Source organism: Protomyctophum bolini, assembly GCF_963924005.1.
Source record: "Protomyctophum bolini genome assembly, chromosome: 8".
Classification (NCBI taxonomy): domain Eukaryota; kingdom Metazoa; phylum Chordata; class Actinopteri; order Myctophiformes; family Myctophidae; genus Protomyctophum; species Protomyctophum bolini.
In genome coordinates, this window is record NC_137869.1 from 43621167 (window position 1) to 43643869 (window position 22703).

Consider the following 22703-nt stretch of genomic DNA (forward strand, 5'->3'; position numbering starts at 1 on the left):
AACGACTATGTTGTGTCATGGCAGAACTGCGTTGATTAGAATTTGTACTATGTGTTGATAATGTGTTTCTAGATTAGATTTTGTTATATCGGAACGTGAAGCTTTTTGTCCTCATCATAGTAGCATTGTTTGATTAACGGAGCTCAAAAGTGTTACAGAGTTGCAGAATAAATATACAACTGTTTGCATACCGGCATTTGATGGCAGAACTTATTGCGACCGCATATCGCATTTACTGCGAAATCGTAGGCCTACATTTCCAGTGAGTCCCAATCCATCCTTCCTCTTCGATGTCTCCCTTTTGACTGATACGTGTCCATTCAAACTCTAGACGGGCCTGCCCCAAAGTTATTAGTGCAGCTGCGCCCGGCAGCCGGGGGAAATTAAGGCCCGGCCCCACCTGGGCCCTCATCGAACCGTGTACACTCAAGAGAATGTCCCCGCTACCACCCTTAGATCTCCATATATGGAGGTGACCTGTTGTGACATTCCATAATGTTGATTTGACCTCATCAAACCCAGAACACTCAAGACATGTATTCATTCCATATGTTGATCTGACCCGCCCCATGCCAAAGCGCCAGCGCTCGCCCAGCAGTCTGCCGTCACCCAGGCGGATGCGTGCACGCGACCTCAGGGCGTCTTAAGGCCTATTCATAGTCTGGATTTTCGGTGGTGAGGTGACCACCGCTCCAGTGGTAAACTGACCACCGGAGCTGGAATAACGTTGAGTGGTGGTGAGTAAAAACAGAGAGAAGGGCTGGAGCGGTGGCGGTGGTTTGCTCTTCAACGCGGCTTGTGACGTCATGTTGTAGTTCGGTGGTCACCTAACCACCGAAAATCCAGAGTATGTATGAGCCTTTACTGGTGATATAGTACCAAAGTCCTCCTGACCTCACTCTCTGATCATCTGGGTCACGGAGTGACGGAGGTCATTTCTCCATGGAGAATATTAATATTGGGTCATAGAATTGTCTCATATAAAAATTATCAAATTGTCACGGTGATACTATCAGGGAGGCCGCTCTGTATAATTTACAATAGTCAGTCACTCATATTTGATATACAGCCTGTAGAAGGAGGAGAGGACACTGGAGCAGCACCGGCCAGCAGGCTCATCTGTTTACTTTTGGAACACAGTTCTTACAGTGTATGGTGCAATATATATATATATAATTATTTTTTTGTGGTGCAACCACGCCAAGGAACAGCAATGTCCGTGTTCACCTATGTAACTATGTGGCCATGAGCACCAGTATATACTGGTGAGTACCAGTAGGGGCACTGTTGTGCCAGAAACAGAGAGAGATAGTATTGCACTGTTGCCTGCTAATGAGAGAGAGAGAGAGGAGAGGAGGGGGGAGAGAGGGGAGTTGCACCACTCAGTTCACACAGGTGTGATTTTTTATATTTTTTTATAGAGGGACAGACAGTAGACTGACAGTAAGGGTCGTCGGGATCGGGAGTCGAGCCCGCGGCACACTGCCAGACTTGGGCTACCGGACGAAGTGCCTGGACCGCTGAGCCACGGCCCAGGCCATATAAGTAAGTAGCCTTGCCGAGCCATGAGGCCCATAGGGGCAGGAGCCTATCTCCTGTTTCTGTAGCGTGAGGCAGCTTGATGTACAAGTAAACCCCCTGGACATGACGCTAGTATGTCGCAGGGACTTACCCCATAGAGTATTAAAATGATAGAGACTAAACTAGCGCGAAGCTCCGCCCCCTCCGCTATTCATGTCAGTAGAAGTTGCTCAGTGGCGTTTTGAAGCACCCGGAAGGCTGCCGGAAGTACCATCTTTTCGCTGATTCAGCATTTCACTTCCGCATTTGGACACCAAATTTTGGTGTCCAAATGCGGAAGTGCACCCAGAGTGCACCTGGGCAGTGCCGTGGCTGCTGCCGGTGCCGGAGAATGCACTCACTGTCTCTCCCATTTTTAGAGTCTTTGGTATGACCCGGCCGGGGATTGAACCCCAACCTCCCAGTCTCAGGGCGGACACTCTAACCACAAGGCCACTGAACTGGTCCAGAATTATCTGTATTTGGTTGCCATCTGAAATGATGTTGTTCCAGGGACCCTCAAAACGTTCCCTATGAAAGAATATATATTCCAAATGTGCGCCACATTTCCATGATTTTCCAAAAATAACAGATCTACAAGCTCGTAGCCGTGCCATATGAGCTTGTAGATCTGCTATTTTTCAATAGCTAAAGTATAACACAATGCTTAAAACGCCAAAAGGGGCTCCCGTCCAGGATGGTTAAGCAAGCTCCAACAGCTCCGGGGCTGACCTGAATGAAGTTTGTAATGCCATCAGCGTTCTTCAACAAGCAGCTGCTGCAGGACTTTCATTACAGGATCAACAAACAAGTCATTGAGACCATGCAAGAATTGCTGGCCCTCCCGGACAGTGAAGTCATTAATGTCACTTTGGAGAACTTAAGGGATGGAGATGGAGGTGGCAAAAAATGTGGCATATGCTCAATGTTTGAAACCAGGTCAAGGCGGATTGGCCACAAAGGATGACCACGCAAGTGCAGGTTACAATCTCCAACCCAGAAAGATGGTCCAATAAAGGCAATGCCTCGGCATTCACTTGAACTTCAGAAGTGGCTTCACGATTCACACCCAGGTGTTTTTATTGGATGTGATTCTTCCATCGTAACACTATCCCATCGAAATCTAAGTACCGGTTGTCACAGTCTGAGTGGGAGTGTGGGTGTGTCTGAACCACCTGCATTCTATCCCCTGCAATCATGCCCACAGTATTTAAGTCTCAGTCTCTCTGCAATCTCTGCCAGATTGTCTTGTGACCTTCCAAGCACCCAAGCCATATTCAAGCCTTGTCTGACCTCTGTTTTGCTTCTCCTAGACCACCATTTTTGCCAAGCCCTTGCCGGTACTTCTGCCCTCGCTGACTGCCTTTGGATTTTGACCTTTGCATTTCTACAGTTTTCATTTTTGCCTGCCCCAGCTTGCCTGTTTTGAAGTTTTTGGAATAAAAACCCATTTCTGTGACTTTGTGTCTGCATCCTGAGTCCTTTCCACGTGTGCCTGACACCGGTACTCTAAGTACTCTAAGTAGACTCTGAGTGAGCCTCACTCACCACTCACTGTACTTGGAATTGACAGTGTGACATTTTGCTTGTTAAGAGCAACATTTTGCACGCGCACGCACGCACACACACACACACACACACACAGTAAAGTGATCACATAAATAATTGAATTCAGGTCTGCAAAGAATGCATAATTCTCAGATAAAAATGTGCTGGTAGCCTATATGTGAATATGGAAGGAGAGCACTATGGAAATACGTATGGATATGCCACCCCTAAATCTTTCATTTTGCATAATTGTCAGTTTCTAATTCAGGACCTTTCTGTATGACCCCAACAAAGGCCCAGCGGAATCTATATAAGACACGTGCTGTACGCCCAGCTATGTTGGATAACTCCAGGGATCCAATTAACCCATTCTGAACGGGAACCCATTTTGGTGTTAGCATCATGTTATGCTTTAGCTATTGAAAAATAGCAGATCTACAAGCTCATAGCACGCCACCGAGTGGCGCGCTACGAGCTTGTAGGTCTGCTATTTTTGAAAAATCGAAGAACGACTGACATTTTTAGAATCTGATCTCAGGTCAGAATGGGTTCATCAGACCAGTGTGTGTCCAGTGGAAACCTCGTACGAATCTGATCTCAGGTCAGAATGGGTTAAGAGTTGCTCCGGGCCTTTTTCCGATTCAGAAAAAACTGCTGATACTGCCTAAAACTGTGGAGGAAATCAAATTTCTTTACTTCAGTGAAAGTGTCAAGACTGCAATGTAGGCATACTCCGTACTTGGGTGAAAGGACAAAAGTATTGGTATCAAACAGTGTTGTTTTTGGCAGCAAAATTTAGATTTTAGATTCTAGTTTTTGTCGACTAAATATCACAGGACTTTAGTCGACTAAATCTACAGTTGATTGATTTAAGTTGACTAAAATGTATTTTTGCGGGCCTTGATGCCGTCTGCGACGCGTTGTGAGCTCTGTAGATCGGCTATTTTCAGCTTGCAACCAAGTGTAAAATGACTTATACTGGATCTCTTGTCCACTAGTCCCTTCCTAACATTTTAGTCTGTTTTGTTTTGTTGACAAAATTGTCAATATATTTTGTCTGAGTTTTTATAGCTTAGGTTTCATTTAGTTTCCAACTTTCCATTTAGTTTTCGTCAGTGGAAAAAAGGTAGTCGACGGACATTTTTCGTCTTAGTTTTTTAGTCGACAAAATCAACACTGGTATTTCAAAATATGATTAAGGTACTACAGTAAACTTCTGCAGTCTGAAGAAGAGCCTAATTGTGCTCAAAACGTCACAGGTCATTTGGTGCAATAAAAAGCACCTGGCGCATTGAAGCCCTCAGTGTGTGCGCATTTTATTTTGTTCTTCCTTACAACAGTAAAAGTAATCATCGTGCAGAATGTCCCATTTCACAAGTTATTTAAAATGTATTAAATTATTATGAAAATGGGCAAAGTGCATAGGGCTGAAGTGGTAAATGTATGTTTTGTAATATTAAAGATGGGGTGCTGTGATTTTTGTACTATTTCTATTTTTCTATGTGTCTATGGAGTTAACATTACTCTAATATACCCCCCAGGTTTGGTTATAATATCCAAATATGTCTTCCCTGTGTACTTTTGGTTTCTTCCTGAAAGCTGAAAGCCTTTGAGTCAAAAGGCCCAATCGAAATAACACCATTTTAGTGTCATCATAACCCTAACCCCTCCCACATTATCATACAACAACAAGTGTGGGTGAGGCTTAAATTCAGGTGGGTGGTGCCACATGAAAACATATTTCTAAAACTTTCTGTACACTTTTTTTGAAATAAATCTTCCTCCTAGTATAATCATAGTACCTGATGATCATGTTTTAGGGGGGAAAACATCACGGCACTCCATCTTTAATCAAAATCTACAAGAAGTAGCATTACTCATATACACTGAGTTGGCGGTGCTCAGGATCGAACCCATGGACCTGTACGTGGTCCAAAGGCGAGGGCTCTACCGACTGAGCTTACCCGGACACAAACACTATTTTTTTTTTTTTTACACTAGTTATTTTCAACACACATGTCCTGTCATCACCTCTTGATGCCGTCATGACAGGTCTCCACAATTTCACGATGGGCTACAATTGTGGCCCTATCAGCTGTCAGCCGGTATAATCGTCAGGCAGTAATGACCACGTCAACTTCAGTATAGCCACCACCTCACCGTCACCCTTCCCCCCCTCCTGCTGTATACTGAATGGCGTTAGGTGCACACATCTCTAAATCAATTCTACACTAGCGCGGATGCTATGGATCACTCACGAAGATGGCGGGTCGTGTAATAGGGCTGTACTAGGCAATCATCGTCATTTGACGTGATGACACATTTATTCAGGAAATGGTGAATGGTATTACACTGGAAACCAGACAAATATGCCACAGGAGAGGAAGAAAAAAGGTCCCTGGAGAGATTGGTCTGGTAAAAGCATTTTGCTTTTTTTGCTGTCACGTTGGAATCCCTTGTAAATTATACATCTTCCACAAATGGCATGGTAAATGGTGCATTTACATATAGCATTACATTCACCCATTCACACACACATTCATACACACCGATGGCAGAGGAAACCATGCAAGGCTCATCTGGAGCAATTAGGAGCACTGCAACACTAACTCTGGGGCAGCCCGGGGTCAAACTGGGAACCTTCCTCTTCCCATTATATATACAGTATACTTTTATTATAATTATGTATTTATTTTTGCTGGCTGAACTTAATTTTCTTCACAATCTTCCTCACCGACAAGCCATAACGCGTGCCGTATTTTCCAACGATATATAGCCATGCTGCTGGTTATACTGTAGCAGAGTAAATGCAAAAGGTGTCACAACGTAACAAAAAGGCACACACATCCTGTCCTGTTAGGCTGGATGCTGGATCAAAACTTAAACATAAGATTCACGCAAAAGTAGCCGGAATATCTAAAAGCTCACGAGGCGATATGTGACGAATTGTGTGCTTGAATATATATAACCAAATAATATTAAATTGTAGGCTATAATATTGCATCAGGTCTTCTTCAATTTAGGGGTGCCACTTGAATTAAGGTTAACTTGATTGATTGATCAAGAAGGGCCTGTCAACTTCCTTCACGGCTTCAATAGTAGGCAAAGCCACAAGGCAATGCTTTTTCAAGAACTTGTGTGCAAACGGCAAATGCCCCAAAGGGTGTTTGTCTTGGCCTATATGTAACACCAGCACCGCTATTCCATTTAAAGTCATTTGGTTTTGTTTGGTAGATCTTGTTGAGCTGGTCATTTTAAAAGTATAGTTCTCAAGTAAAGAATATTCAAAGTAAAAGTGTTGGCACCCTTTATGGTTTCCTCTCGACAGCGAAATAAGCCATTGTTGACCAAATTGATATCTAACAACAAATAACACCTCTAAAACATTGCGTTTTAGAACACGCACTCAATTAAAACTCTTGAGAATATAATACTAAGAAACTGTGACATAAATGTTGACTTCTTTTAATGGTCTGCTTCAGAATCATGTCTATCAAATTACATACATTACAATTACATTACACATTTTATCCATTGAAAAGTTTGCAGTAGGTTTTTGATTTGTTAATTAAATGTCTCAGACAGGTGGAAACCTCATATGTCAGTGCAGTTGCTGTTGCGGCCGTTCTCACTCACATGATTCACTTCATCCAATCACACACTCATTCCATCTTTCAGGCTATTTAAACTGGAAGTTTGCACTGCTCAATCGGCTTCCTTAATTGTTTGCTGCTGCGCACACTGATATTGCTGCGCTGCTGTCTGCTTAAAGGCGTAGTGAAACGGAAATGGTGGACATTTTATTTTGACGTTTCAGACGGTTTCAAGTTGAAACAGCGCTATGACGTTTCTGAACCAATATCAGAGCGTCGAAAAATGAGAATTTTCCCATTTCTTTGGCATCCATTGTTAGGTATGCCCATATGATGACCACGGATATGGTCTAAAAGTGTGAAAAACATTTCACTACACCTTTAAACTTTTGCTGCTCACCCTCCTCCACCCGCCGTCGCTGTTTAGGTACGGGGGATTCCCTATCGTTGGGACTGATGCCCTTCATCTGAAAAAGCAGAACCAAATTCATCGCCAAACCATAATAATTAAATATATTGCTCATTTTACATTCAATAAATATATATTCCATCATATCATGAGTTGTCCTGAGTGTGACTCAACTGTTACTTTCCAGGATTCAAATTCAAAAGTAAACAGATCTACAAGCTCCGAGCTTGCGGATCTGTTTACTTTTGATGGGCACGTTTCTGCCCGGCAGCTACGATATATACTAGTGTTGTTTTTGTGTTTGTTTTTTTGTATTATTATGTAGACCCAACACCAGGAAGACAGCTGTGCTATAAGGGCACAGCTAATGGGGATTATATAAACAAATGAACACATTAGATCAACTGGCTGGCATTCATTAAGACCCCATTACTCGCAGAAGAATCACACCAGCTAAATGATGCCATTAACAGAACAACAACAACAACAACAAAAGGGATATAAAGTGAGAGGTTCATCATATGTTAGGAAATAAGTCATTCTAATTGATTCACTGTGTTGTGTAGTGTAGCTCCATATAAATGACAGTGTATATTGTATTTTTTTAATCTCTGTGACTAAATTTAAAATTTGAAAAGGTTGAGAATTATATAGGCAATATCCTTGAACGAAGAAAAGAGCTCCGGCTCTGACCTCATATGAGACATGATGAGGCCCCTTGACCTTGTAGGATGACATGTATTATGCATTTCTTCTTATCCAATGGCCTGCTGTCAAGGCACAACCGCAGAATCTGAATACTGTATGTTGATCAAATTCACGATCATCAGCTTTAGACGGGACTCCCCCCAGTCCTGCTCCTATACACTCATCAAGGACACAGAAATTGAAGTCGTAGAGAGCTACAAATACATTGTTGTCTCATGTTGCCTCTACTTCAAAAAAAGTCCAGCAGCGTCTTATTTTTTCTGAGGAAAATACATTCTTTAAATGTCTCATCTGTAATGATGACTCTTTTTTTTTTTTTTTTTTTTTTTTAATCCGTTCTTATGTTTTGTATGGTTGCCTGGTACGGTAACCTGACCCTAGCAAACAAGAACAGGCTCAGCAGCCTCGTCAAAGTGGCCAGTAAGATTTCTGGGAGAACCCAAGCCCAACTTATAGAGGTCTCGGATCACCCACTTCGGTCTGAGTTTGAACTGTTGCCCTCAGGTCGTCGGCTGAGGGTGCCCGCCACAAAGACTAATCGGTTCAAACTATCCTTTGTCCCGGCTGCTATTCAACTGCTGAACAGCAAATAGCACTTTATTCTTTTGCACATACTGCCCACTAATGCACTTTCGCTGACTTTGCTACTACTGTATGTCATGAATTCTCTGTCTCTAGTGCCCTGTTCTTAGTCTTGCATTGAATATTGTTGTTGTGTGTATTTTGTGTGTGTTTTACTATGATCTGGCTGCAAACCAATTCCCCGCAAGGGACAATAAAGCTAACCTTGAACCTTGAACCTTGAAGATCTACAAGCTTGCAATACGTCGCATTGCCACACGTTGTGAGCTTGTAGATCAGCTTGGGTTGCTAGTATACACTAATATTCTTTGAAAAAGACTAAGGTCCGGTCCCATGAGCGCGACGCGGGCCTTTGGCCGCACGCTGAAACATTTGATTAATTAATTAATTAATTTGATTAATTAATGTATTAATTGTATTAATTAATTAGACACTGGCACTGGGGAGGCACTTGGCAGACACTGGAGGCACTGGGGGGACACTGGGGAGGCACTGGGGGGGCCACTGGGGATGCACTGGGGAGGCACTGGGGAGACACTGGGGAGGCACTGGCGGGACACTGGGGAGGCACTGGGGGGACACTGGGGAGGCACTGGGCCTGGGGGGACACTGGGGAGGCACTGCATGGGGAGGCACTGGGGAGACACTGGGGAGGCACCGGGCAGACACTGGGCAGGCACTGGGGAGGCACTTTGCAGACACTGGAGGCACTGGGGAGGCACTGGGGAGACACTGGGGAGGCACTGGGGGGACACTGGGGAGGCACTGGGGGGACATGCAGGGAAGGCACTGGGGAGGTACTGGACATTTCATATCACACACCATGATTCACTACCCCCCCAAAAAAACACGTATGTTGTGCACCCCAGAGGCTAAACCACATTTAAAACATAATTCTAATATGCCTGTGTTCACTTACGGCCGGCCTTGTGTATTGAATGGAGAGAGAAAGAAAATTGTGTGCCATCTCAGCAATTATAGGCTATGTTTCATTGATCATCGATCAAGTGCAGTCTAATAAAAAGGACGGCACAGTATTTGTTGTCACAAAATAACAGAGGTGGGGACTTGGACTCGAGTCCCGATTTTGATGACTTTAGACTTGCTTGATCAAATCAAAAATAGACTTTGACTTGCTTGGGACTTGAATGCCAAAGACTTGAGACTTGACTTGACTTGAACGCCAAGGACTTGAGACTTGACTTGACTTGAGCCCTCTTGACTTGAACATTTTCAAGTCACTTAATACCTTACAGCAAGCCCAAATAATATTAAAATGTTTAAAAAGTGTAACGTTTTGGAGAAAAAGAAGGCTTGTTTTTGGCTTGTTTTTTTTTTTGGTCGGTTTGCTTATTTCTCTCACGATACATGGCAATGCTGAGAAACTCACAGTCCCATTGACGGTAACACAACAACAACGAGACAGGAGGACAGCACATAAATTGCCTTGTAATTCGTATTGATTCCCCGACATTAAAGTATCAGTATCAGTTCAATACAGGACACGTCTTTTAATTTCTGTTAATTTAAACTGGTAACCTTAATCATTAGAGCATCAGTTTAATGTTTGATTGTATTAGAGTCTTCCTTATTTTTGTGCACAGTTTAAGTTTCTTATTATTTAAGTTTATCTGATTATCTTTTGTATGACATGTAAAATGGTTTGGTATTGGTATATAATGTAACATTCCTCTTCTACCCTGGATTTGAACACGGTTTCAGTGCAAGTAATGACATTTTACCATTGTAATAATAATAGCCTGCTTGCTCAGGGGAAACATTTAATTTGTGTCAGATCCTGTGTCTCGGTGAGACATGACCTTTGACATGATCTAAATGGCTCAATAGAAGAGCAGAGAGACAAACTATACAACCACCCATTGTACAGAGTGGAAATTGAAAAGTACAGTATCTGCATTATGTTGGTGGACTCCAGAACCCTTGTTTATAATAAATGCAAATTGTGGAAAATGCTCATGATTTATGTAAATCTTTACATGTCATTAATAAGTATTATGTCTTGGTGGGACTTATTTGGGACTTGAAACAAAAAGCTTAGGACTTGGTTGGGACTCGAAACAAAAAGTTCAGGACTTGGACTTGACTTGGGACTTGCCTGTGTTGACTTGGACTTGACTCGGGACTTGAGAGCAAAGACTCGAGACTCGACTTGGACTTGCAACATAGGGACTTTTTCCCCACCTCTGCAAAATAATGGGTCTCAGAGGAATACTGCACATTAACTTCATGCCCATGATCATAAATGCATTACAATTGAATAGACGTGTTTTCACAGGCAGCCACAATCAGTCCAATCAAGTATGAATTGTTCCAGATCCAGACTCCATGATGGAAAAAAGCTTGCTGGGTCTCACTCTCTCATTCCTTGCTCCTTCCTCATGGCCCCTATACACACTGTAGGAGTTTTAAAGTTGTCGGCGAGTCATCAGATCCTCATGTATTTCACACTGCAGACTTTTTTTTTAAATCGTCTGTCATTATACCGTTGTGGCTTTCACACTTAACGATTGGTCGCCGACTAGGCATCGCTCACACACTGCAAGAGTTCACCAAGATGCGATCCAGACCCGATATAGGCTACATCATTTGTTTTTTTGCGCTGTCAGGCCTGACAGCACGTCACGTGTTTAAGACCCGTTCATGACGATCTTTTCTGCGTGTCTCTCCCCTTCTCTCTCTCTCTCTCTTTCCTGTCTATCTTCACTTGATACTATATCAATAAAGGCAGAAAAGCAAAACAAAATCTCTATGGGAAACATGAATTGGAGATTTTTCAGTGGAACCAGAAAACCCTACAGCCAGCTAGCACATCTGACACGCACGCATGCACGCTGCATTCCTGTTCGAAGGAGCAAGGAAATAGGATTAGGAGTTGTGAGGAAACAAAAAAGTGTGTCCTATACCAGGAAGAGAGCATGACACCACCCCCCATGCACCACGTGGGCCCAGGATTCAGTTTGGAATTCACGCTATCCAGTTTGGGAATCGCTGGGCCAGAGGAATGAGCATGTGGGGGAAGAATTGGCGCTTTTGTCAGCCACTTCCACATTTCTTTGCTAACTTCCCTCAGGAACCGAGACAGAGAGAGATGTTTGGTGGAGATGGGGGAAAAGAGCAGACTAAGTGCATAGTGAACAGGTCAGGTGGTTAAATGTGAGAAAATACACGCGTGGAATTCAACGTGATAGTGCTGTCAAACAAGTCTATCTATCGTCACTGTCTGCTTTTTTGCACAGGTGTTTGGTGATTAATGTCCCTGTGAGCACCAAAGCAGCATCTGTAGCCTACTGTAATAACTCGAATCAGCAAATGGGGCCGCCATCTATTAACAAGACACATGTTGTGTGTCTTTTGAAGCAGCAAAAAAAGGTGGGATTGCTGCAATTAACCCCACCTGGCGTCCTCAATTCAGCCGTGCTGAAAATGGACAATGAACAATAAAAACCGTTTTGGAGGTATACAAGCAATGTCATCTCAACTGAGAGCAATGTAGAGTTTAGACGCGCCGGGGTCACAGAATTAACCCCTGATGGAATATTGTGGGATTGGGTGCCCTTTTATGGACTTGAATTTGCTATTGGTTTTCTGTGTCTGAAAATGTGTGCAAACGCAAAAACAGTTTAGCTTATTGAATCTATAGCAGCATGTGACAGCAACAGTGCAGTGTATACCCGATGGCTGCAGTGGAGCCCCGGCCCGGCCTTACTTAGAACAGCAGTGTGTAGGAGGTGCCAGGTTGTTTTGGATTCATTTGAGTAATTGTTGCATGACAGCTTGTATTTAATACGACTACGTTTTGATTATAAGCATGTGATTCTCGGCTATCTGTATTTCCTTTTCCTTACTGCAATTAGGCCCCTTCTGTGTTCCCTGACCCCAGCTTCGTGTAACATAGCCTGCCTGTGCTCATTTGCAACTTGGAGAGGGAGAAATCTGCCCCTGGTAATTGCACGAGCGTTAAGCGTAATGTATAAGCACAAATGTCAAGTTGTCATATTATCTCCTGCCAGTGTCCAATCCTCCTCTGAATGCATATGAAGGGGACGTGACACTTTTGCAATGACATGCAAGTAAGTTGCACTTTAAATGACAAGCTTTCCGCTGTGGCCGTTACAATTCCAAAAGGAGGGATTTGGTTTGATTGATTTGTGAGAACGTCTAATTAGATTCTAAACTTCACCTTGACGTTGCAGGTGCGTGCATGTCCGTGCTTAGGTTGGAGCAGGTTAGTGACTGACAGGGGCTTTCTTTGGATGCATGCACACATGTTGCCATGGGGATAAAGCTGGGGGCATTGATTGAAAGTTATAAATGATGGTGCATGGAGAGAGAGAAAAGACTCTCTGACAGGAGACTCAGTCAAAGAGATTGATTGCCAGGTCGCACGCACGCACGGTCGCACGCATGGTCGCACGCACATGTGCGCGCACACACACACACACACACACACACACACACACACACACAGGCATGCCGCGGCTCAGCAATATTGTTCACTGACAACCATTGTCAAACAGAGGCTTTGGCTTAAATTTTTAAATACAGTGCCATCGGAGCTCTTGTTGAGATCCACAGCTATATAAGCGTATGCCAGAAATAAGTTGAAGTGAAGAAATACTGACGGAGGAATAAACTCAATAAATACAGAACTGCACACGGAGGCATCAGTGTTGTGTTGCTGGAACTCGGTCGACAAACGGCAACTGAGCAGGTTTATTCCGTCGGACTTATATACATAACACTCCGTGGAGAGGTGAATACAACTACATGAAAAGGACATGTGTTGTGCTGGCTGTTTTGTTTTGTTTTCTCAGTTTGCCACCTTGAGACCTTTGCTTTGCAGCGCTTTCTCTTGGTAATGGGATATGGATGCCTAGCCCTTTCTGCTTTCACACCTTTGACAAGAGAACCATATGCCAGTCACACAGGCTATTCTCTGCAGTAATGGACTAATAATGGACTAATGGAATTTCTCACAGGCACAATGTAATTAGTAGAAATGGCTTGCACAATGATAATTATATCAGTCAAGTCGGTTCCCGGAAAGAACTTGGTATACTGGCGTTAGAGAAGACAGGTGTGGACACATTGACGTGTGGTGGACGTATAGTTATTGTGGGGTAATGTGTCACACTGATGGTCTGAGTGACACCAATGACAGGAAAGTTGACGAGGTCCATTCGTTAATGTCAGGTTTGGTTCCATTTGTACACTCTCAGAGTTAAAGAGGGAGTGCCACAATTTTCGTATTTTTCCAGTTTTTCATGTGTCTATGAGGTGACAGTACTTCATTAGACACCCTGGAGTCGTTTTTATGTGCAATGGTGTATTCACTTTGTATTTAGGGTTTCTTCCTGGAGGCTGAACCTTTGACAGTCAAACGGGCCAATGAAATGAACAGTAATATAGTGACATCACACTATCAGCCCCTCCCCTAACCCCTCCCCCTTTATCATACAACTACAACTGTGGGAGCGGCTTCAGTTCAGGTGGATCACCACCCATCACCACCCACCAAGCAAACCAGGCATACTTAATGAACTGGTGGGCGTGCCCACATAAAAACTTTTTATTAAAAAAAAATTAACAAATACTGTACACTTTTTTGCAAAAAATATACCTCCTTATATAACAATAGGACCTGATGATCATGTTTTAGCGTTTCATTTTTGTTTGTTTGCAGCGTTTTTTCAACATTTTCAAAAATGTTTTGCAAAATAGTAAAAAAAAAAAGGCAAAGAAGTTTAGGGATAAGGGGTTTAGCAGTGACGAAAATGGAGCCCAATTATCTCTTTTTCAACAACAAGCCCACTGCTATCTGACGGACGAAAGCTGACCGAGCTTGCTCATCTTGCGTCCCGACGCGACAGTGTACCCACCGGCCATTCAACAACAGCAGATTTTAGGCAACAACAGACACTTATCGGCAGCAACATCGGTGTAGTGGAGATCGAGACACCTTAATCTGGCATCGCACCGTGCACTTCCGCACTCCTGGAATGGAGTGCGGGGGAAAAAGGGAAAAAAACTGTTAAAACTACGGAGGCATGCCGTGACGCCGTCGAAAGCGGATTTGAGCCACAAGAGGCACAGTGCAGTGTGTTGCGAAGTCCGCTTCTTCAGCCAACTCTGCGCCATGTGAGTTATACAGTATGTCCCGGTATAGCGACAGCATGGTAACACTTATCCCCCCTAGTCAACATGGTTGGCATTTTCTTGCGCAGCTCAAATCTCATATAAAGAGAGAGAGATCGGCACACACAGACAGATAGGCGGCTTTGTGACTTTGTAGTGACTCACAGTCACAGTTGGTTTCACAGAGGATGCCTGCAAATCACTGGAAAGTGTGTCTGAGGAGAAATTGTCACAGACTGTCTTCCAGCAAATAAAAAAAAAATCTAAGGGATTGAAGGCATGTGATTAAGCCCCTATAGGGTGCCCGAAGCCCCTGGCAAGTGACTCCCGGTCGACCCCCTGCGGTTTAATTTGTGAGACAAACATTGGTGTGGAAAATGCATCATCATTCTGATACCTCCTCGCTCACGCACGCTCACGCACGCACGCACCCACGCACGCACACACATTGACAAGTGGCCATGCAGCACTGCCACTGTGAGTCAACTTCTTTGACTTTTACAAAGGGTTTGAAAACCTGCCTTTTACCTGCACCTGTGCGGCTGTGCTGTATACACTCACTGCGTTTCATGATTACTGTTGCTTTTGGATACTAATGAGCAAAGTCGTTACATAAATAATAGACTCCGTTTTGGAGCAAAGTTGTTACATAAATAATAGACTCCGTTTTGGAGCAAAGTCGTTACATAAATAATAAAATAAAAAGCGCTGTAAAGATAGCTTGAATAATAATGAGAGTGCTAGAGCACAGTTTCCCAAACAATGGGTCGGGACCAATATGTGGATGGTGGACCATGTTTGAGTGGTGCAACCACTCCCTTACGGAGCTATGTGTGTGGCTGGGTGGGTGGCTGCCTGGCTGACTGGCTGGCTGGGTGGGTCTGAGCACGAAAACAGCATGGTTGTTTTTCACCACCTGTGCGCAACCTAACGCACACACACAAACACACACACACACGCACGTATTAACTGTATATATGTGCCAGTACAGTACGGTGACAGTACAGTAGAGGGACCCCCACACGGTAACTCTGTCATTTCTCAACCGTTTCGGACGCGGGGCGGCTCTGGCACCCTGGGTGCGTTCCTGTAGGTCTGGAACTCCCACCCCCCCCACCCCTGGGGACCCATCACTCACTTCACATGGGTGTGATTTTTATATCTAACTATAAATGCACAACGTCTCTGTCTGTGTGTGTGTGTGTGTGCGTGCGTGCGTGCGTGTGTGTGTGTGTGTGTGTGTGTGATTTCCTCCTGGTGAATGACTTACACAAATCACACAGGTGATTAGGCTACTCGAGCTACATGGTTCCTAAATCGCTTAACAACGCTGTCTAGTCTGTTATCAAACGGATAGCCTATACAGTAAGTGTTATTTTTCAGTTTGAGCCTTCGGATGTGCAAGCTGCGTGAGAACAATGCTACAGTATGTTGACTTCCAGATACAGTAAGGTGCATCACTCTTATCTATAGCTCTCCTTCTCTCCCTTTTCTCTGTCTCTTCCCGCAGACGTGTTCTTTTGTCTCTGCATGGCTCTGATGGTGGCCAACCTACTATAGAGACCATCCTCATCACCAATCACTTTTTAGACTTGGATAGCATTTGAAACAGACTTATAGCATGTCATGCATAGACAGCACAATAATTGCATTGTATGTATAGTCATAGCACTTCATAGTACATAAGCATATATGTATAGTTTATATGTATAGTGTCATTATAGATATGTTCAATAGTTACGTTCTTAGCTTACGCATGTTTCATGATAAATGCATTCTATATAACTATGTGATGTATTCCCATGCTTTTTTGTTCTTGCCTAATGTAAATCGCTCTGGATTAAGAGCGTCTGCTAAATGCCTAAATTGTAAATTGCAATCTCCTGGGTGACTGGGTGGAACCTCACTCCGGTCCCCCGCTGGGTCCAGGTGTTGGTCTTTAATAGACCAACATAGAGAGAGCCCAGCATATAGACTCTAAGGTATATAATTTAAGGTATATAATTATAAGGTATATATAGTAATTATATATATAATAATAATTATTCCACTGACCCATGCAAGTCCACATTTCTATACACCTGATACATCCTCAACAGAGATGTTGCCACACTCTTCTCATAAGAACAATACAACAACAACAATAGTTACAGAAATGTCAGGAAAATAGCAATTACATGTTGTTGAGCACTGAATTAGGAGTAGCCTATATAGGCCAGATGATGTCAGTTCACAAACTTTGCCTTTTTTTATACACCCAGTTCAGAGAGTCGGAGATCTATAATTTACCTCTCATGCCAGGCTATTTTACATCATGTGAAATGCCTGTCTCCTAGAAGTGAATGCCTGCCCTCTGGTGGCGGTGGAGGACCATGCATGCAGGCTGATGAGCAAGCTCCAGAGTAAGAGGATAAGGAGGATGAGGCCCTGGAGCAGCTGAGGAGTCTGGGTAAAAACCCACCTGGACAGTGGTTTTTGACCAAAAGTGCCCTCTCTGTCCTGAAGTGAAATGTATTATTTTTTGTTGTTGAAATAATTCCCCTCTCGCCCCCTCTCGCTCGCTGCCCCGCAACGCAAACTACGCAGCAGTTGATTATTACCCATCCAATTAGTAAAAATATTGGATGGGGGCGGTCCCCGACGGGTGGGCGTCACTTGAAACTGAAATCTGAAATCCCTAAATTATCTTGGAAGATTTAAGAAAGACCTGAAATAATGGCTCCATCTATTCTACACACTAACTGGTGTAGATGCAGCCTTAAGGTGAAGACAATGAAGACTCGGTGCCGGTCCTTTCTGCTTCGGAACTCCCGGGCCTTTTCTATTAGGAGCCGGAGAGCTTGAGTGGTCTACTACTCTATACTGTATAGTGTGTTTGGTATTTGGCACATGCATATGTGGGGGTGCGAGGCAGTGTGGATTTGACTCACCTACCCGACGTAGTTATAGTGAGGCGCGCCTGCGCCTCCATTGTGCCCGTGGGGGAACCAGCCTCTTGACAGATTTTGTATTGACCTGTACTTTCATTAAACTGTGTGTGTGTGTGTGTGTTTGTCCCGGGTGATCAGAAATCGGCTCCGATCACATGATTTTCAAAAGATCGGAATCGGGGAGAAAATATCTGATTTTTACTTGTCTAATGTAAATCTCAAAGAAAGATGTATAAGCAATGAGATTTGGAGAAAAAAAACTGTTTAGTTGTTTTCCTTCTGGTCCCAGATCAGAGTCACACTCAGAGGTGTGAAAGACACCTATTACCAGTAAGACGCGCAAACGCGGGAAGCGAACGCAGCTCGTACATATTTGGGTTTTGGACGTATCATGCTTTGGGGACTCCTTATATGGTTATGGCTGAGTCATGGTGACGTAACAGCGGGACAGACACTTGCATCAATCACAAACAAATCACTCAGCTCCATATATGGGCACAAAAGCGGGACAGACAGACAGACACACAGACAGACAGACAGACATGATCTGCTAGGTCTCATAGTAAGTGCTCACTGCGTTCGCAATCACTGCGTTCGCAATGAACACAAAGGAAATGCAACCCCCGCTATGCATGATGTCATATAGTGTCTGTAGTACTGTCTATGCATGAGAGAGATACTCTTTAAGAGGGTTTTTTAACTGTATTCAGTCTAATTCATGGGTTTTCAACAGGTGGTCCGTGGACCACTGTTGGTCCATGGAGGTATTGCATGTGGTCCCTGACCATGCATTTAGTAATCAGTGGTGGAAAATAACGAAGTACAATTACTTCGTTACTGTACTTAAGTACACGTTTTGAGAATTTGTACTTTTATTTACTATTTTTATTTTTCTGTATTTTTACTTTTACTTCGTTACATTTACAAGTCAAAAATCGTACTTTTTATCCGCTACATTAAAATTGGACACCTTTCGTTACTCGCTACACATTTCCACGCGAAATATGCGCAATCTCCGCATTTTCCACATGAAGTTTATAAAGTCATCGCCTCACTCATTCGTTCACATTCACACAGAAGCATGGTGGTGCGGTGCGTTGAAAAAGCTGGACAAGAAGCGCCCGTCTCTCTCTCTCTCTCTCTCTCTCTCTCTCTCTGGTGCGGTGAATAAATAACAGCGAGCCGCGCTGTGTGTGTGTGTGTGTGTGTGTGTGTCTGACGTGCGCTGCATCTGCTGGTTATTGCAGTTCTGTTTTCGTCACATTATGTGACGAAAACAGAACTGCAATAGCAGCAGATGCAGCGCATGTGTATGGGACTCACATACACATCTTAACGTCGGGAACGTTACACGACTCACCCATCCAGGTGATTGCAATAATAATCACTGTAGGCCGTCTTTACCGTGCATTGCATGTAAACGTCTGTCGAACGGGATGGTCGTTAAAGTTGATAGGTTTCAACTTTATCCCCCAATAATGAAATCCACATTTGTGCATAGGCCTATAGCCTACTGTAGGCTTTTTTTTACTCTATTTAGAAGACATTTTCAAGCTCTTGCTAATTAAATGATCGATTATTTTTATGGAGAAATCATTTTACATGCATCTCAATGGGAGACAGTTTGCCCTGCAAAGTGGAGTGGGTGGGGCTTAATTAGTGAAGGGCTAATTATAATGCGTGAATTTTAAGCAATTATAATGTCTCTTTTGCAAATTGCAATGGCTCTCCCCATTCTCCCCTAAATCTGAAATATATTTTTGTGTGAGCTTGCTTGCACCCTGAGTTGTTTGTAATGTTTGTAATGATAATGAGTGGCCAGTTTAGTTTCTAGTGTTTATCCCAACACAAACATTAAATGCCATTGATAATGAATGGCCAGTTTCAAGACGAGTGTTGAAATAAAGCCACTTTTGGACTTCATTTCTTTGTAGGCATTTTGAAAAGCATGTTGTACTTTTTACTTGTACTTTTTACTTGTACTTTGTAATTTTTACTTTTATACTTAAGTACATTTTTACACCGGGTACTTTTTGTACTTAAGTACATTTAATTTGAGGTACTTTTATACTTTTACTTAAGTAACTTTCTTAATGGGTACTTTGTACTTTTACTTAAGTAATTTTCAAGTAGAGAATCAGTACTTCTACTTAAGTAAAATATTTTTGTACTTTTTCCACCACTGTTAGTAATGTAGGATTTGTTGATTTGTTTTAAATGTTCTTTCCACTAGTTGAGAAACCTTGAACTGAATGACCTATGATGAGTCCATCCATGTCATTTACTGACAATTTGGAGTTCAAGAAATTCAACAGAAAAAGGGAGTTATAGGTGCACCGGATTGTCTGGTTGAGTAATTAATTATTATTAGGACATTTTACCAGTAGCCTTGTAGTCAACGGTTGAGAAACAGTGGGATGTATATTGTATATACATGCGGTGACATGGGATGCCATAGCAAGTGTTGACTTTCAAAAGCAAATCGTATATCACCACCCAACACAATAGTGGTCCCCATGACGGAACTCCTTCTATAGCATGTGTTTTCAGACGGACGCGTTTAGTGGTTGAACACAACAGCACTCACTTTGAAGATGTGAAGCGCGAGGAGCAGAAAGTTAGTTTACCGGTAGTTCTAAATAAAAGACACATTTCAGTGTTAAAGAAGACTTCTGGGTTCCAGGACTACTGCGCTCAGGATGAAAGACACAGTGACACAGAGGTATGTTTGAGGTTGTTTTAACGTGATAGCCATGGTTGACCATGTACAACCCGTCTCTTAATTACATCTACATAAACGTTCAGATGTCAAATATAAAGTTCTCACTCCAGGGCCATGGATGTTACATAAGTCCCCGGGTGGGTATAATTATACGTATCTTCCTTATTGTTCAATAAAAATAGAGCAGCTTTTTCGTTTTGAAGCTTGGAATGAACAGCTTTTTCTTTTGCGTGATTTTTTTCTCCTCAAAACTTAACTTTGAAGCAGCTTTTAAAAGCTGGATTCTGGCTTCAGCTTCTAGAAGCTGCTTCTATAGCCAATCAGAGCACATCTGTTAAGATGAATGGGATCATGGATAGTTTATTTTCCATCTGCAGCCGTCAGGGTGACGAGGACAGCCTGCCACCTCCCCCACCAACCCAGGACTCCAGCACCTTTTCCGTGTTTGACATCCCAGAACTCCAGGTAAGGTCTGGGAAATATGTCATTATTACATTGATATTTCAAATTCTAAATATTATGTCTGGGATTGTATTCACGTGGACTACAATTGTCAGTTGCTACGACTGATTTATCTCAATGATTTCTATTATTATATATATATTTGATATTTATAAATAACACCAGTTGTGCTGATTATTGATTAGACAGAGTTCCGTCAAAGCAGCAGCATCTATGGTGGTACTTGGAGAGACAGATATTTTCCGAGGTGATACTTTGTTATAAAAAGGTTGAGAACCACTACCACTGGTGGTCCTTGAACCCTGTCTAAAGAGTATATTCAAAGATTTGTGCCACATTTTCACGATTTAAAAAAGATGTGCAGACCTACAAGCTCGTAGCGCGCCACTCGGAGCAGCAGGAGACTGTTTCAGGACAACAGTAGACTCCAGTGTCCTCATACTTGTCCCAGTAACCCTCGATACAGCTGCTACAGTAACTGTGTCCACAGTTTAGAGCCACTGGTTCCTTTAGAATGTCCAGACAGACAGAACAGCAGAACTGGTCCTGGTCCAGCTCACATCCCTGTTGTTGTTCTGACATTTCACTGACAACCACATTCACACCGAGAGAAAACACACAACACTTTGGTTTACTCTGAAAACAGACGGAGAGAGAGAGAAAACAGCTCTGAGTTTCATTTCTTCTGAAGAGAACTGGGACAGGGAGAGTCTAAGAGGGTGTGACTTACTGGATATTTGCAGGCAGCAGGGGTTTTAAAGAGACAGTGAATGAATGGGTAGCACTGCCATCATTTTTTAAATATGTATTTCACAGGAAAACAGTTTCTGAAACATAATTATTCTAATGATTATATTGCATTACATAATATGTCATGTCATCTTCTTTGTTAGTTATCTGCTCATGTTAGTCCCCTAGTCTATCCTGGTGTTATTGTCATGTCAGGTTTAGTGTTGTCTCTCATACAGTGTCTCTGGTCATTGTTGTCACAGCCTTGTATATATATATATATATATATATATGTGTGTGTGTAGGAAGTTAGGAACCCTGTAATCTCACATGACTGACCAATAGTATATGTGATTGTCTGTATCGCCCGGTTCTAGACCCAGGACAACCCAGAAGTGCAGCAGTCTGAGCTGTCTGATGAGGAGGAGGAGGAGGAGGAGGAGGAGGAGGAGGAGTATGTTCCTGTGCCTCGGAAGGTGCGTCGTCATCAGGCCAACCCCCAGCACCAAGACATGACGCCCTTCCAGGAAGCCCTTGTCCAAGCAATGGCACTGACCGCACAGCCTACCATCTCCAGAACTGTCCCGCAGGCTCTAGATGCCAATGAACTTCATTTTCTGGCCTTTGCCAAAATGGTAAATGGGCTTTCGGTCAGAAACCAGGCTCGGTTAAGGTTAGATTGTGCCAAGGCATATACAGCTCTCTTTTTTGAAGAACTGGGAGAGCAAGCACCACCCTAGTTCTTCTCTCTCTCGAAAAAAAAACTCTACGAGAGTCTAAATGTTGGGCTATATAGGCTGCCTACTATGTTATGTCTTACACATTCTCTTCATATGTTTTTAGTTTTTTATTAAAAGTGACTGTGCATAGTTAATTTAAGGTGAATGGCATAGGCCTATAGCATATTAGGCCTGTACCGTTACTGTACGTTCTATGGGTCTATGGTTCCAACTTCCAACAAGTTGTTTTTTGTTTTGTTGTTGGGTCTATGTTCTGTCATGGTTTGCATTGGGGCCCGCCATCCATGCATTTGTTTGTTGACTATTATGCATAGGTCGCAATAAAAAGCCATGGTAATACTTGATGGTTACTGTCTGTGTATCATTGTAGCTATAGGTTTCACGTTCGGTTTCTAATCTGGGATTGTTCTCAACATAAAGGGTATATTGTATTCACACGCTGAACGTGAATATCCCATTTATCAATATTGGTCTTATTAGTATCATTATTTGTGAAACTGAATTGAACATTATCATGTGCATCAAATTAGGACGCAATTCAAGGAATAATAAATTATAAAATAC

General features: G+C 42.9%; 2 protein-coding genes across 3 annotated transcripts in view; both read left to right on the plus strand.

The window, feature by feature from the left end:
- The window catches only part of rubcn (rubicon autophagy regulator), a 473816-nt gene that overhangs the window by 360493 nt on the left and 90620 nt on the right, over positions 1 to 22703 (plus strand). The gene's annotated exons all lie outside the window — the stretch shown is intronic.
- On the plus strand, positions 20084 to 22381 carry LOC308319481 (uncharacterized protein). Its single transcript, XM_080769587.1, has 3 exons — positions 20084 to 20208; positions 20586 to 20673; positions 21777 to 22381. The coding sequence occupies exons 1-3, from the start codon at positions 20186 to 20188 to the stop codon at positions 22137 to 22139; spliced, it is 474 nt and encodes a 157-aa protein (XP_080625713.1). The 5' UTR covers positions 20084 to 20185; the 3' UTR covers positions 22140 to 22381.